This window comes from Doryrhamphus excisus, chromosome 7 (assembly GCF_030265055.1).
Source record: "Doryrhamphus excisus isolate RoL2022-K1 chromosome 7, RoL_Dexc_1.0, whole genome shotgun sequence".
NCBI classification, from domain to species: Eukaryota; Metazoa; Chordata; class Actinopteri; order Syngnathiformes; family Syngnathidae; genus Doryrhamphus; species Doryrhamphus excisus.
The window spans coordinates 22,368,908-22,383,710 of NC_080472.1; the positions used below are offsets into that span (position 1 = coordinate 22,368,908).

The 14,803-nt window shown below is 43.5% G+C and overlaps 3 protein-coding genes across 3 annotated transcripts; 2 read left to right on the forward strand and 1 right to left on the reverse strand.

Moving 5' to 3' along the window:
* The first annotated feature begins 36 nt into the window (after positions 1 to 36).
* psme3 (proteasome activator subunit 3) lies at positions 37 to 2,563 on the forward strand. The gene is made up of 10 exons (XM_058078253.1): positions 37 to 192; positions 607 to 639; positions 732 to 794; positions 857 to 961; positions 1,046 to 1,094; positions 1,160 to 1,278; positions 1,357 to 1,493; positions 1,797 to 1,851; positions 1,917 to 2,003; positions 2,073 to 2,563. Exons 1-10 carry the CDS (start codon positions 151 to 153, stop codon positions 2,151 to 2,153), a joined length of 771 nt encoding a protein of 256 aa, XP_057934236.1. The 5' UTR covers positions 37 to 150; the 3' UTR covers positions 2,154 to 2,563.
* A 264-nt stretch (positions 2,564 to 2,827) lies between these two features.
* On the forward strand, positions 2,828 to 12,771 carry g6pc1a.2 (glucose-6-phosphatase catalytic subunit 1a, tandem duplicate 2). The gene is made up of 8 exons (XM_058078223.1): positions 2,828 to 2,973; positions 4,399 to 4,485; positions 9,623 to 9,677; positions 10,909 to 11,278; positions 11,345 to 11,454; positions 11,533 to 11,650; positions 11,870 to 11,985; positions 12,048 to 12,771. The coding sequence occupies exons 1-8, from the start codon at positions 2,935 to 2,937 to the stop codon at positions 12,548 to 12,550; spliced, it is 1,398 nt and encodes a 465-aa protein (XP_057934206.1). The 5' UTR covers positions 2,828 to 2,934; the 3' UTR covers positions 12,551 to 12,771.
* g6pc1a.1 (glucose-6-phosphatase catalytic subunit 1a, tandem duplicate 1) lies at positions 5,605 to 8,534 on the reverse strand. The gene is made up of 5 exons (XM_058078238.1): positions 8,128 to 8,534; positions 7,959 to 8,068; positions 7,767 to 7,872; positions 7,577 to 7,692; positions 5,605 to 7,513 (listed from the first exon to the last, which is right to left on the reverse strand). The coding sequence occupies exons 1-5, from the start codon at positions 8,370 to 8,372 to the stop codon at positions 6,993 to 6,995; spliced, it is 1,098 nt and encodes a 365-aa protein (XP_057934221.1). The 5' UTR covers positions 8,373 to 8,534; the 3' UTR covers positions 5,605 to 6,992.
* Positions 12,772 to 14,803: the final 2,032 nt, after the last annotated feature.

Genomic DNA, 14,803 nt, shown 5'->3' on the forward strand with positions numbered 1-14,803 from the left:
CGCAGGCGCGGTACAATCGAGCTGTTTGGTCGCTCGCTGATGTCGTCATCAGCAAGCTCTCAAGTGTGGCTGGCAAGCAATAAGCCACACGTTTTCAAGTGAATTTAATGCTGTTAGCACATTCGCTACTCGCCTATCTGACAGCATAAGATGTCTTCACTGCTCAAAGTGGATAATGAAATTAAAACTAAGGTAGGACCCGGCTTTCGGACGTTCACGTTGAAGCTCAACTTATGTTGTCATTCGTTTGCTAGCATTTTAGCTTCATTTTTGTAGCATGATTGAGCGATCGGGCCATGCTAGCGGCGGCTAAGTGCCATTTTCCTTGCTTTTTCCCGCCAGCTAGCACGAAACTGTCAAAGATTTTGTGGGTGTAATATCACAAAAATAGCGATCAACTGCTTTATTAATGACATTCATAACCGGTGTTGAAACAAAATATACCCGTAGATGACACCGAGTCAGGCCACTTAGCTCTTAGCTCCCGTGTTAGCCTAAATGTAGTAGACTGGTTTAGCTATTATGCATTAATTACATTTGCACGCAATATAGTTATAATTTACAGTCCTTACCACTATTCATCTTGTTCTCTGTGTGTGTGTGAAGGTTGATGCATTTAGAGAACGTATCACTGCAGAGGTAAGTATTTGCACTGTGTGGGTCTTTACTACCGGTAAGATCACACTTTTGGTTTCTTTTACTGTCATGCCACCCTCCTCCATCTATTTCAGGCTGAGGACCTAGTTGCAAATTTTTTCCCAAAGAAGTTACTGGAACTCGATCACTTCCTTAAGGTTAGTGTTACTTGTTGCCGCTTCATTTACTGCGCGTTATCACATACGTTGTTGTCTCGCAGGACCCAATTATAAATGTAACAGAGCTGAAGGAGATCCATTCTGAGATAAACCTGACTGTGCCTGACCCCATCCTGCTGTCAAACCTCCACGATGGAATCGACGGAGTGAGGCTCCTCTCTGCCATTTTATTATGACACCGTCATCACCGTCAAGCTTGTTATGATTTGTCTTGTCTGTGTGTCTCTCAGCAAAACGCCAAAAAGAGAAAGCTGGAGGACGAGGATGCCGGGGATAAGGGTGAGTTTTAACCTCAGATAAACATGAGATGAGATGGAGACGTGGATTGTTTTCTTTCTACTTAGTGACTGGCACCAAGGTGTTTGTCATGCCCGGTGGGATGATGAAGAGCAACGGCAACCTTGTTCTTCTTATAGAAAAGGTCAAACCGGAGATCCGAACGCTCATAGAGAAATGTAACACAGTGAGTGTTGTGACCGTCGTGATGGATATAAAATGTCGGTTTCATATTCTGAGCTCTACTTTTTTCCACCCGGTGCAGGTAAAAATGTGGGTGCAGCTGCTCATTCCCAGGATAGAGGACGGCAACAACTTTGGGGTGTCCATCCAGGAGGAGACCGTTGCTGAGCTCCGAACGGTGGAAGGGGAGGCGGCAGCTTTCCTGGACCAGATATCCAGGTTTGTAGGAGTATGAGATGGGATACGGGCGCTAGCGGTGTCACGGTACGGGACACATAGGAGTGTAAAGGACACTATAGGGGTGTTACTTCATGTCTAGAAGGCTCTAATAATGTATTTAGACAGTCATAAGCAGGTTTTCTATGCTCAAATTTGGAAAACATTCCATTTATAAATAAGGACTCCGACTACATGGATGGCCACTTCAGCCAATCGGAAGGTCTCATTTTGCCATGGAAGTGCAAGCACTGATGTTTTGGAATGAGGCAAACTTTTTGAATAATTGTTTGTCTCTGTTTGCAGATATTACATCACTCGAGCAAAGCTGGTTTCCAAAATAGCAAAATACCCCCATGTGGTGAGTAAACGTGTCAATTTACACACGTGACACATTTGCTAATGTTTGTGTTTGTCCTCGTTCAGGAGGACTACCGGCGTACGGTATCGGAAATTGACGAGAAGGAATACATCAGTCTGAAGATCATCGTATCGGAGCTCAGAAATCAATACGTAGGTTTTCATCGCGCTCGCCGCACTTTTATTCCCCTCGTAACCCGGCCGACTCGCTCGTCTCCACAGGTGACGTTACACGACATGATCCTGAAGAACATCGAGAAGATCAAGAGGCCACGCAGCTGTAACGCCGACGCCTTGTACTGATCGCCGCTGCCGCCAAACTCCCCGCCGCCACCTTAGAGGCTCCGTCATTTCAGTACAATCAAAACAAACCCCAAACACGGACACAACTCCTGTTTTTTTTTAAATGTACAATGCTTTTTTTCTTGTTTTAAACCTTTCAGAGACGAAAGAACTTGTGTAAGACGCATTCTCAGCGACGGTGTCTTTTTTTTCCTTTTAATTAAAGAAGGTTAAGTACGCACATGCTGGTGGAATGGTTTCATTTTAAGCTCTCACCACAAGGGTCCCATGCCGCCTCTGCTGCTGCCCCCCACACCCCGGGACGCTTTTACTGTCTTCTGGATCTGAAGGATCGTCCAGGCTTCACATGGAATGTTTTACATTGTTCAGTCGGCTTGTAGGTCAAAGATCACTTCAGTATCATGAAATATTGATTCTATTGAATAAACATTTTTATAAGAAATGTGAGCTTTTTGTGTTTCAATTCCCTCACTCGTCTGAAACGACCGCTATGCTAGCATGGACGGTTGTTAATTTACTAGTGGCAGCAGGGGTGAATAAATACCCGTGGGTCCAGATTCGGTTAAAAAAATCCTTCACGTTTTGAACGACTCTTTCACGACTCAAACTTGTCAACCAATCAGCTGTGACCAACTGTGCAAGGCTGATTTTGGTCGTGCACCAATTAGTGCTAGCTGCTATCAGACTCGCCTTCTCTCTTGCCATCGTTAGCCCGTGACAAAGACGCTTGTTTCTTACGTTTTTTGTTGATTTTAATGGCTGAGACGACTAAAGGTATCTGATGACAACAAAAACAGCTCCCACAATGTACACCTTTTTGGTAAGTATCACCTCTTAAACTCGTATGAGCTATTTTTTTTAGCATCGTTATATACTGTATCTATGGAAGCCCGTTTCCGCCCCGGAAACAAAAATATACCAATGGTAAGTCGAAATTACGACATAGAAAGTCGAAATTACAAGATAGAAAGTCGAAATTACGAGATAAAAAGTCGACATTTTGAGATAAAAATGTTGAAATGATGAGATACCAACTGCGCATGTGCCGCAGGTGCCGTCTTTTTCACAGTCATCTCCGTCACTTAGCAAAATGGCTACACAGTTGTGAACAGCCACATCCCTTTTATTATTTCCATGCCTCAAAATTATTTCCAATGTGCGTTTGCTTAGTACAATACCATGTGAATTCACCAGCAAATTAAGTATTTCATCACTTGTAAAGCCACACTTAAGGTACTCCTCAATGTACTCGCACTTAGAGAATGACCTCCACATTTTTAAAATAATATAATCGGTGAATGAAAAACAAATTGTGACTGTCTATACATTTGATACATTTGATCTATTTGATGGCACCGCCAGGCCTTGAAAGGGAAAATTAAATTTAAAAAAATATATGTATTTGAATCACACGTTATTATGCGGAGGTTGCCTTCAGAGACACCAGGTCTGGTATTTCGGAGCATACTTGAATGCAGCAAATTGTACTTCTGCATGAAAAGTTACTTATATGGCGTTGGAATTGCGCTGCTGTTCTAGAAGTTCTAAAAGAGCATCAGGTGACTGTGTGGGGAAGCGTTTTGCTGTCATAACAGAGAGGCTGATGTGTTGTGATGTGATCAAGCTAAGACTTAAGTAGGGACGTCCCGTAATTATCGGCTTGATATCAGCATAAAAACGTGATATCAATCCACATCCGTATCAGATTGGCTCTATCTAAATGACATTAACATAACATATGTGTTATATTATGTTGCACTTCTTTATCAGGTGATCGAATCTTACGGAAAACGACAACAAAACAACAAAGTTACCTTTAGTGGGTATCTGAAGGAGGCTTTTTGTTTTGTCTCTTCCACTCGGCAGCAGGGTCATCCCTGAGTACATTCCAGCAGTAGTCAGCACGCATAGATGGATTCCACTTTATCCGACATCTTTTCTCCGTAGTTGCAATAGTCCTGGTGGAATCTAGAAAGATAGAAATCTAGTAGCTGGGAATGCAAAAAAGTATATCATCAGTGACATATTGCTTTGTAGGAACTTCAGAAGGTTTGCCACCAGCTGCTTATAATGATCTGCCTTGGAGTTTCCAAGAAAATTTAATGCAAAAGTCAGTTTCTGCTAGCGTTCATGAAATTTCTCTTCCAAGAGAAAACTTTCTGCAAATAAAAATAAAATATGTATTCATGCATGCTAGTGAAAATATTGTCATGAACTAAACTCTGATATGCTTTTATGTCTTCAGAAGAGCCGCATTGCTCCAGCACACCCTTTGACCCTTGTGATCATTAGCGGCGTCCAAAGCGGATTCATGAATGAACTACGTTCTGAAGTAAGTTCTGATAAACGACCATTTTTGCCTAATTTTGCATACATGTCCTATTTTGAGCCAATCGCGTATCTTGGAAACAGGAGCCAACAGAACCTAAACCAAGAAAAAGTTCACTACTTTTGTTTTCCGGTAGCATTTAGCTTGTATCAGTTGAGTAACGTGGTTCAACTGCTGTTTGATTCATGTGTGTTGTTTTCGTCGAGATAACGGCCCCGCGTTGAAAACAAGCCAGTGCGAACGCTGATAAAACCGTTACGCAACCTTGCTGACACAGTCGCTGCAGTCGGCACTCGGCCGGTGTCAGCGTCACGCCGCCATTATATGTATACATGATATGATATGCGCTGATAGGAGCTAGAACCGTGAGAAGAATTACGAGGGCCTTCGCAGATAAGACGGAGGCTGGAGATTCGCTAGTGGGGAAATGTCACAAGGTTATTATGTCATACGCGTGTGGCCGCGGTATGCTAGCCTCGGACCTTGCCCCCCCCCTTGTCCATAATGAGTAAAATAACAACAACAAGTCATAGTACGCAGTCAAATTGCTCACATTTGATAGGTTCTACTGTAGTTATGACGATTATTATCAACTGTGACATATATAGCGTACATACCGCATGATAAATACTGTATACACTGTAGAATATAAGCTCAACAGGCCTTTCATCGATCACGTGTTGTTCCTAACGTATTCTGAGCCTCGACCCTCGGCGTCTGTTGGCCGTGTCATCACAGTATGTGGGCCGGCCGAGTGAACAGAGCATGCTCGGGTTAATGTTTGACTCTCTTCCCTGCCAGAGAATTAATCAGTATAAAGTGCTGGATGGAAAGAGGAAAAAAAAAACATAGGGCGTTACCGTAAGCGCGCCTCCACAAGCTAATGATTATGATGTGTTTTAATTGAAACTGGATTTTCCAGTGATGGCTGCCGTGGCAAAATAGACTAGTGACAGTAAAACGGTGAATACTGCAATGTAGGCTTATGATAAAAGTGAAGGAAATGTAAGTAAGGAATGATAGGAAGCGCTTTCTCATGTTATTCTATGGGAAAGTGTCTCCAAACTTTTGCCAGGAGTGCAGCAACAGTGTTTCCCACAGGCCTGCAATTCATTTGCATCATCGGTCATAACATTTTTATTGAGAAAAGGCGAGCTAAGAAATATAAAAAGCAAAATTTGTATATGTATATATACGTTCCAAAAACATGCTAGGTTAATTGGCCATAGGTAAGAATGTGAGTGTGAATGGTTGTTTGTCTATATGTGCCCTGTGATTGGCTGGCCACCCGTCCAGGGTGTACCCCGCCTCTCACCCCAAGACAGCTGGAATAGGCTCCAGCACCCCACGTGACCCTGGTGAGGATAAGCGGTAGAAAATGAATGAATGACTACGGACTACTGTAAGGTGTTGCTACGACTGCATTCGCAGACAGTCCCGTTATAATGTGTTTATCAGCGTAGGTAGCGCCACATATTGTGGGAAACACGAGCTAGTCAAATCCAAACAATGGCTCAACAGCATGCGAGCGTAGCCATAAAAGCAGAGATGTCCAAAGCTTTTCCAAGGAGGGCCACATACTGAAAAAATTGAAAAACTGAAAAATTATGTTTTTCAACTCTGTGCCACTAAAATAACATTTATTATTATTATTATTATTATTTTTATGAGTTTATTATTTTTTCTCCTAATGTGACTTTAGTCTTGTAATATTTAAAAATGTTCCAAAAATTGTATTCTTTGTTGTGCTCTTAATACTATGACTTGAACATTTCAATTTTATACTACTAAAATGACATTATAAATATTAATATTACAAGTTTATTCTCATAAAATTGAAACTTTTTTTCTTCTTAAAATACTACTTTTTTCTGTTGATATTTTTACTTTATCCTTATAAAATTCAAGCTGTTTATTTCCATTTCTGCTTTAAAGTTTCCAACTATTTAAACTTTATGGTTTTATTCCCATAAACTTTTGACAAAATTGTAACATTATAAACTATGAAGCAACCTAATTTTCCAAAAATGACAACTTTCAACTTTATCTGTTGTTGTGTGTCTTTGGACAAAAACTAAAAATGTAAATTGTAAAAAATTGTAAATCAGATTAATCATAGTTTTTTTTAATGAATTAATCACGATTAATCACCAACAGTCTCAAATATTCAACTATGTCTGAACTATGCCCATTTTTACTGTATTTAATGAAAGAAAGATAGATGACAGGACAGGATTAATTAATTAAATAAATTAACTTTATATTAGCTTTCTTGTTAGATTATATTATTAATATATTTACATTATTCCTGTAAAATTACTTCAAATTTTATTGTGTTGCTCAATGATATTTTTGGAATAAGACGAAGGCTTAAAAAAAAAAAAACAGTTGCGGGCCACAAATGGCCCCCGGGCCTCACTTTGGACACCCCTGCCTTAAAGGTTCTTCTTGTGATCATATGCAAGCACAACATTTCCAACGTGAAACGTCTCCTTGATCCTTCCCAAAAGTCACAAGTTCTTCTGGTTCTTCCGGCCCCCGTTTCCCGTGCCCATGCAGCGGAGAGCCCAAGGAACCACGGCGGTCGGGATTAAAAGTGCAACTGCGCTCTTGCCGAACGACAAGCAGTGGAAAGTCACGAGATTCCCTGAGGAAAATGTCCAAACATCCAAGAGACGCAGCAGCGCTAACGAGGCCACGATGCAGCCCGTCTTGAAAGCGCGACTCGTCTTCCCGAGCGAGTGCGGGTCCGGGTCCGGGTCCAGGTCCAGGCCCAGGCCGAGACCCAGCAGGCTGCCCGTGTTGCGCAGGAGGCTGGCAAAGGGCGTGGTGTCCATGTGGACCCACTCGGCCTTCGTGCACCATCGCTGGGCCTTCTCCAGGGTCCACAGGAGGTCAACACCCACGGCCTTGAGCAGGAGGTAGAAGCCCACCGCGAAGGAGGTCAAGAAGACCGCGGTGAAGGTGTAGGTCCTCAAGCCAGCGCTGTAGATCCACTTCACCCGGGACAGGATTTCAGCCACGAGCACGCCTGGCAGTGAGGTCCCAGTTAAAAGGGCGCCCTTTAAGAAACGGTCAAACAGGCCGCACTAACCTGCCACAATGCCGGCGATGACCTGGTGTGGGAAGTGGGCGGCCATGTAGACCCTGGACATGCACACCAGCAGCACCAGCAGGCCCATGAGCCCCCACAGAAGCACCTGCAGGACCCTGCACAGTGGGTAGACCTCCATCTGACACCCAAGCATTACAGGCACGCCAGCGGCCATCTTGACATCACTCACTTGTACAGTGACGGCGGGCATCGTTTCTCCGCCGCAATGGCGAGCAGTGCGGTCACCATCACGTACCAGACCCCCGCAGCGCCCATGGCGTGACCAGAGGGACTCCCTGGCAACCAGAACTTCACGGGTCAACCGGACACCAACGTCACGTCCGCTCACAACAATAACTTGGACTTTGGAAGCAAACTGTACCTGGTCCAGTTTCACATGTGATGGGGAACTGGTGCAGCGAAGGGGCCGCCCCCGCCCTATAGAAGCGGGTCTCATGAACCCACCAGTATGGTCTCTCCCCAAAAAGAACCCTGTCACGGAAAGACCAGCAAAGTCAAAACCCCAACGCTTCTCTCTCTGCCGGGATTACCATTTGAGGACCAGGTTGATCCAGTCTCCGACGACAGCCACCCAGACCAGCCGGAGCCCCGTGTCCCTCCGTAGGTGGAACCAGACGGGGAAGAAGAAGAAGAAGGTGGTGTGCAGGTCTGCTACTGTGGAGGCCAGACTGAACAAGCCCTCGTATCCGCTGTATTTGGTCTGCAAGTGCTGCGCCAGCTGGACCCCCCAGCTGTGGAGGAGATCCATGATAGCGGACTGTTCCCTGAGGAGCATGCACCGGATCTGGGGTCTTTTTTGGGGGGTCAGTTAGAACGCCTCCAAGCTCTGTCCCCTCTGTTACGTCTGCGTGTGATCCCCATTGGACTTTACTCAAGGCTAGCGGGCTTGTTTGCCTTTGGGACGGTACAGACGGGTTCCTTAACCTTTATACCCCCCCACCCCCCCTTGCTAAAATCCATCAGAGAAATCAAACTGACCATTGATGAGTCGGAAAGCATGTGACTTCTTCAGTGGAGGCTTCTGAGTAGACGCTTTCTGCTCGGCTCACAAAAAAAAAAAGATTGACATTCATCTCTAATGTCAAAATAGGATGACATCCAATGATGATGAATACAAAAAGATATTAACTACAAACACGAGATCAGGGGTGACCAAAATGTGGCCCGCGGCACATGCTAAAAATATCATTTCACCAAAAAACCCAACAGCATCAAAAATGGATAAATCAGTAGCAGTAAATCACCAAGATTTAAGGCAAAATATTGACAGAAAAAACTTATCACAAACTTGTCATAATTTTATGACAGTAACATTATGTAAAATTATGAGGAAAAATAATCATTTTAGCAACATGAAGTTAGAGCAGAAATATAAAAAATATTTTTTTCAATTGTAAGATTATGAGAAACAAAAAACAATAGTTGGTTGCAGAAAAAGTAAAGTTAAAAGCAGAAATGGAAAAAAAAAGTACAAAAAATATGGATGATTGATGTAAGATGGATGGATGGATGTAAGTATGATGTAAGGAGTGGAGGATGAATGGATGGACAGATGGATGGATGGAGGATGGATAGAAGGATGGACAGACGAAGGGACAGATGGATGATTGATGGAAGAATGGCTAGATGAATGGTAGGATGGATGGATGGAAGGACAGAACGATGATGGATGGATGGAAGAATGGATGTAGGATGGATGGAAGGACAGAAAGATGGACCGCCGGATGGATGGATGGATGGATAGAAGAATGCATGGTTGGAAGGATGGACAGACGGAGGGACAGATGGATGGAAGAATGATAGATGGATGGAAGGACACAAGGATGAATGGACGGATAGATGGATGAATGGAAATTATGAAAAACAAACAAGACAAAGAAAAGAAAAAAACTTGGAATTTTTGAAAAATGTGTTTTTAATAGTTCATATTTATTTCTCAGTAATATTTTGAGAAAGAAGTAGATACTACTACTACTACTAATAATAATAATACTTCTTTTTTACCTTTCATTTTTCACCATGTGGCTGGAAGACGTTTGGACACCCCAGGCTGTCCCAGATGAAACATCTTCAGTTGAAGGTGCGTATGAATGCTGAACTGTACAATGAACGATGAAATATTATAGAAATGTGCTGAAAAATATCCACAAACTGAGGATTGAACCAGCAATCATCTGACGACCACCCTACTACACACTAAGCCAGGGGTGGGCTAACTTTTTGACTCGCGGGCCGCATTGATATGACAAAATTTACGGGGGGGGGCAGACTATATATTTTACACGTAACAGTCCACCTGGTATTATTGTATCTGTAAAATTGTCATGCAATCTGCTATTATTATTTATTATTTTATATTTATATTTAAAAAATAATAAAATATAATAATTACAATAAAATTAAAATAATTATATTATTATGTAAAATATGCAAACAATAATATTATATATAAATATAATAATTAGCAGTAATATAATAATTATAATAATCATAATAGTTCTAATAATTATTATAATAATCTAATAATCTAATAATAATTATTATTATTATGTGCTTGTGTCCCTTTTTTCAGGAGCACTTAAATGAAATACTTTGGAAAGATTGGGCGGGCCATATTCAAACACTTGGCGGGCCGGATGTGGCCCCCGGGCCGTAGTTTGCCCACCCCTGCACTAAGCCAACGTTACATGTGACATGCATTTCCACCAATAGGGGGCGACATTGACACTGTCTATTCATTTCCAATGGGAAGAATGTCACAGAAAATCATGAATTATGGAAAATGTGGATATTTTCAGAAAAGTCTTGATAGATTTGATAGATATTTGAAATGTCGGCAAGTAATAATGCAGACAAGATGTATAAATAAGTGGAATGATTCTGAACCAGCAACCGCAGGTTGGAAACCCAGCAGCTGACACAATTCAACTGCAAAACTAACAGGAAAAAAAGCTCGTTCACTTCAAAAGAGTCGCTTCCAAGAGCCGTTTCGTTCACGGCAAACCCATCAGTACTCCTGATGCTGTCCTCCTCCTGAGAACCCGCCAAACCACTACGGTCTCACGTGCGAGAACTTCCCCCCCGAGCCGTCACTTTTTATCAGACAATCATCAATCAATCAATCAATCATTGATGATCTTATGTAATGAACCGGACCACGGAGATGTTTCCTCCAGATCATCAAACCACACTTAAATAACCGTCATGTGTTCATTTCTGTCACTAAAGTGTTTTGGTGCTCCCGTGCCGCTCTCCGGCGAATCTACCAGATGTGACGGACGTGTTTTTTCCACGCCGTGTTTGTGTGCCAGAGCTGCCCAACTGTCCCGGCCCGCAGTGTTTTATTACACATGTGCAAGGTCCAAAGATCAGCGTGAGCATGCGTCTGGGCGGTGGGCTCCCGGGCTATAAAAACAAACGCCGTGTCACCGCCGGCGACACTGTAGCCTCGCTTAACGCCATCATGGACGCCATGCAAGGCTTTGGGGTGAGCAGCACCCGCTACCTGCAGACCAACTACCAGGACGCCCAGGGCTTGTTCCTCTGGGTGTCCTGGGCGGCGGACCTCAGGAACACCTTCTTCATCTTCTTCCCGCTCTGGTTCCCGCTGCGGCCCTCGGTGGGAATCAAACTCATCTGGGTGGCGGTCATCGGAGACTGGCTCAACCTGGTCTTCAAATGGTGAGTCCACTGCGAGTCCGCTTCCAAAGATTTGGACTCACCGAGTTCGGGTTTTTGTGTCTTCAGGATTCTGTTCGGTGAGCGGCCATACTGGTGGGTCCACGACACGCCTTACTACGCCGACGGCGCTCGCCCTCACATCGAGCAGTACCCCATGACCTGCGAGACCGGGCCAGGTAGGAAACGGGAGCTCCGGGCTAGCTCCGGGTAAACAAATCCTTCCCAACACTTAAGACGCCATCTTTGCCACCCAGGGAGCCCTTCTGGGCACGCGATGGGAGCGGCGGGCGTCTACTACACCTTGGTGACCTCCATCCTCGCCATCACGGCCGGAAGGAGGAAACATGGCGGCAAGAAGTCCAACACCAACAGGTGAAGCTAATACTTAGTCGTCAACAACATTTTGTTTACGGTCTTTGAACTTATCACGCTGGACGTCCTACCTGGTCTGGGTTTGGTTGATCATTGACTCATGTGGACTGTCCGGGACTTGTTTTCCTGTCCCGGTATCTCCAGCCAACTTTTTCCCAGGCTCGGGAGAAGAACGAGTTCTTCAGTTACTGAAACGACTTTGCTGTTGTGCATTTCCAGATACCTGAAACCGGTTCTTTGGACCGCGTTCTGGGCAGTCCAAGTGTGCGTGTGTCTGTCCAGGGTCTTCATCGCCGCCCACTTCCCCCACCAGGTCGTCGCTGGTGTCATCACAGGTAAGTTCCTGGAAAGTCGCATACCCCGAACATCAAGTCATGGACTCGTCTTCTGCTGCCAGGCATGATGGTGGCCGAGGCCTTCAACAGAACTCAGTGGATCTACAACGCCAGCATGAAGAAGTACTTCTACACCACACTCTTCCTCACCTCCTTCGCCGTGGGCTTCTACCTGCTGCTCAAGGCTCTGGGCGTGGACCTCCTGTGGACGCTGGAGAAAGCCCAGAGGTGGTGCGAGAAGCCCGAGTGGGTCCACTTGGACACCACGCCGTTCGCCAGCCTCCTGCGCAACATGGGCACGCTGTTCGGCCTGGGCCTGGGCCTGCACTCGCCGCTCTACGCCGAGACCAAGAGGACCGGCGGCGCGGTGGCCAAGGCGGGCTGCGTGTTGGGCTCGCTGCTCCTGCTGCACCTCTTTGACTCCTTCAAGCCGCCCACTCAGACCGCCGCCCTCTTTTACCTGCTCTCCTTCTGCAAGAGCGCCACCGTCCCCGTGGCGACCGTCAGCATCATCCCCTACCTCGTCAGCAGGGCGCTGGGCCTGCACGGCAAAAAGTCGCTGTGAGCCACACGGAGCACTGGACAGACTCCAAAACCAGGAAGTGGCGTAAAGACTTGGTGCTAAACGCGTTCATGACAGAAGACAAGAACAACGGGACTGAACGGTCCCATGATGCCTTCAGGCACCTGCAAGACCTCAGCAGCACTTCCAACTCTGCTCTTACTTCGCTTATTTTATGAACTGTTGTTATATTTTGAATGTTTTTCATAAAATCTTAAAAACAACTTGAAACGACTTCTTTTCAGACACAAAAATAATCTTTTTAACGGGGGAAGCATTAGCCAAAAGCGAAGTGGCGCCACTAGACGGTATGCTAACTACAAAATGTTAGCACAACATGTAACAAGTTTGTAAACAACAACTACTACTACTTTGGTAATTATAAACAACTACGTTACCTCTGGAACACAAAGCTTTAGCAGATTTACTGCAAAACAAGTGCCGCAAGGCATGCTGGGAAGCAGGAAGCACTTCTCATACCTTTCAACTGAAAACGACACAGTTGGCTGTTAACTCTTCCAATACCAAAGACGTATTTACACCTTATTATCCTCAACAATTGCAAACGTATACCTGTCTCTTTAAGAGCCGTAGAAACGTCCACCAGGGGGCAGACGTGCGTTGGATGCCTATGCCGCTTATGCTTATTAAAACAAACCTTTTTAGTATCGTTGTTTAGATATGGAAAGGCATCCTTTCACAAAAACCTGCTTTTCTACACTTTTTTTATTAGTTGGAAACTGATATTTTCCTGAAACATACCTATTGTATGTTCTACTGATGATTACTAAAGAATGGAAAAATTTTTTTGTTTATACATCCATGAAATAATACTCTGCGTGTCTCGAAAGATCGATCCGAATCATCAAAAATGTCTAGCAGTGCGCTAAAAAGCGCTAACAGTAAAGATTAGCTTTGGGAAAAACTGACATTTCTGACTTTTATTTGCTCATCTTCTAAACGTACGCACATTTGAGGCGGCCAATGACCTCCACCTATGCATCTCTACGACCTTTGCCCCGACTTCCTGCCATGACATCAGCGTTCACGTTAAGCGCGGGTCGGTAGGTGAACCACTAAAACCGTGCAGAAGTACTTCTTGCATTTTGTTACGAAGAAAATAAACTTTTTTTCTCTTTTAGTCAAAATATTTCAAAATAAAACTCCTAAGAGCTGTAATTATAGTACGGTGAATGTAGGCCAGAGCGTACGAGGCTGACGTTGCAAGCCCGACGATCAATATTTGCTTGTTTGTGCTTTGCAGAGCACACGGGACACGTGAGGAAATGTGAGCCGTGTTTGAGCACGTCAGAAAAACAAAGGTTAGCGATTGAAAAGCAAAACAGTTGGACTACGATGACGCCATTTCGCGATGACTTTTGTTTATCTGCACGCTAGCAGACGTCCGAACAAACAATGAACAAACCACTCAGGAGTCGACACAAAACACCTAAACCCAAACCTAATACAAATAATTGTAGTATTTGTAACGTTTTATTTAAAGCAATTTTAATTTTGTATTATTTAAAGGTTTTTATTGAATTCTTTTAATTTTTTTTACCTTTTAAAAATATTTTAATTTCAGTTCTTAATTTTATTAAAACATGCTTTTACTAAGTCTAAGTTTAATATATTTTAAATATTTTTTAAATATATTAAAATATTTATATTTTTAAATGCTTTTAAGTAATTAAAAAATGTAATAAACACACACAAACATATATAAAATGTTTAGTGAGGTAAAATTATAATTATTATACATTATAATGTATTATTTTTCAATTAACATATTTATTTAAAATGTAATTATATATTTTTATAATTCATAAAATAACTATAATAATTATAATAAATATAATTCGTAATTCATTGCCGAGCCAACTCAGTGGCCCATCGTCGCCCATACGGTAGGTGGCGGTATAGGCCTACCTTTACATTGCGTGGAAAGAAAGAAGGAAAACTCGTTGGTTCTTCATTGAACGCTTGTCAGTTTGTCTATATTCCCTCTCTGGGCTTTAGTTTCCGGTTTGGATGCTCTTATTTTGTATTCGACTTCCTGTTTTGTCTACGGCTGCAATTATTACGAGAAATAAATAGTTTTTTTACCTGCATTTGGTCCTGTTCTCTGCATCCTGGGGTCGAACCTTGACAGAATGAGTCCACGTCGGGAGAAGCACCCACCTGAACTAAATAGACAGGACAAATTAGGGACAGGTGTGGGTGATAAGCACAACCAAGGCAAAACAGGAAGTCAAA

Excerpts from the sequence above, each read along its gene's own strand:
- psme3 (XM_058078253.1), top strand. The coding sequence starts at position 151 with ATGTCTTCACTGCTCAAAGTGGATAATGAAATTAAAACTAAG. Across the intron at positions 1,494-1,796 it reads TTCCTGGACCAGATATCCAG|ATATTACATCACTCGAGCAA; the intron begins GTTTGTAGGAGT and ends CTCTGTTTGCAG. Across the intron at positions 2,004-2,072 it reads CGGAGCTCAGAAATCAATAC|GTGACGTTACACGACATGAT; the intron begins GTAGGTTTTCAT and ends TCGTCTCCACAG.
- g6pc1a.2 (XM_058078223.1), top strand. The coding sequence starts at position 2,935 with ATGACAACAAAAACAGCTCCCACAATGTACACCTTTTTG. Across the intron at positions 2,974-4,398 it reads CCACAATGTACACCTTTTTG|AAGAGCCGCATTGCTCCAGC; the intron begins GTAAGTATCACC and ends TTATGTCTTCAG. Across the intron at positions 11,279-11,344 it reads CTCAACCTGGTCTTCAAATG|GATTCTGTTCGGTGAGCGGC; the intron begins GTGAGTCCACTG and ends TTGTGTCTTCAG.
- g6pc1a.1 (XM_058078238.1), bottom strand. The coding sequence starts at position 8,372 with ATGCTCCTCAGGGAACAGTCCGCTATCATGGATCTCCTCCACAGCTGG. Across the intron at positions 7,873-7,958 it reads CACATGTGAAACTGGACCAG|GGAGTCCCTCTGGTCACGCC; the intron begins GTACAGTTTGCT and ends TCTGGTTGCCAG. Across the intron at positions 7,693-7,766 it reads TGCCCGCCGTCACTGTACAA|GGTCCTGCAGGTGCTTCTGT; the intron begins GTGAGTGATGTC and ends CCCACTGTGCAG.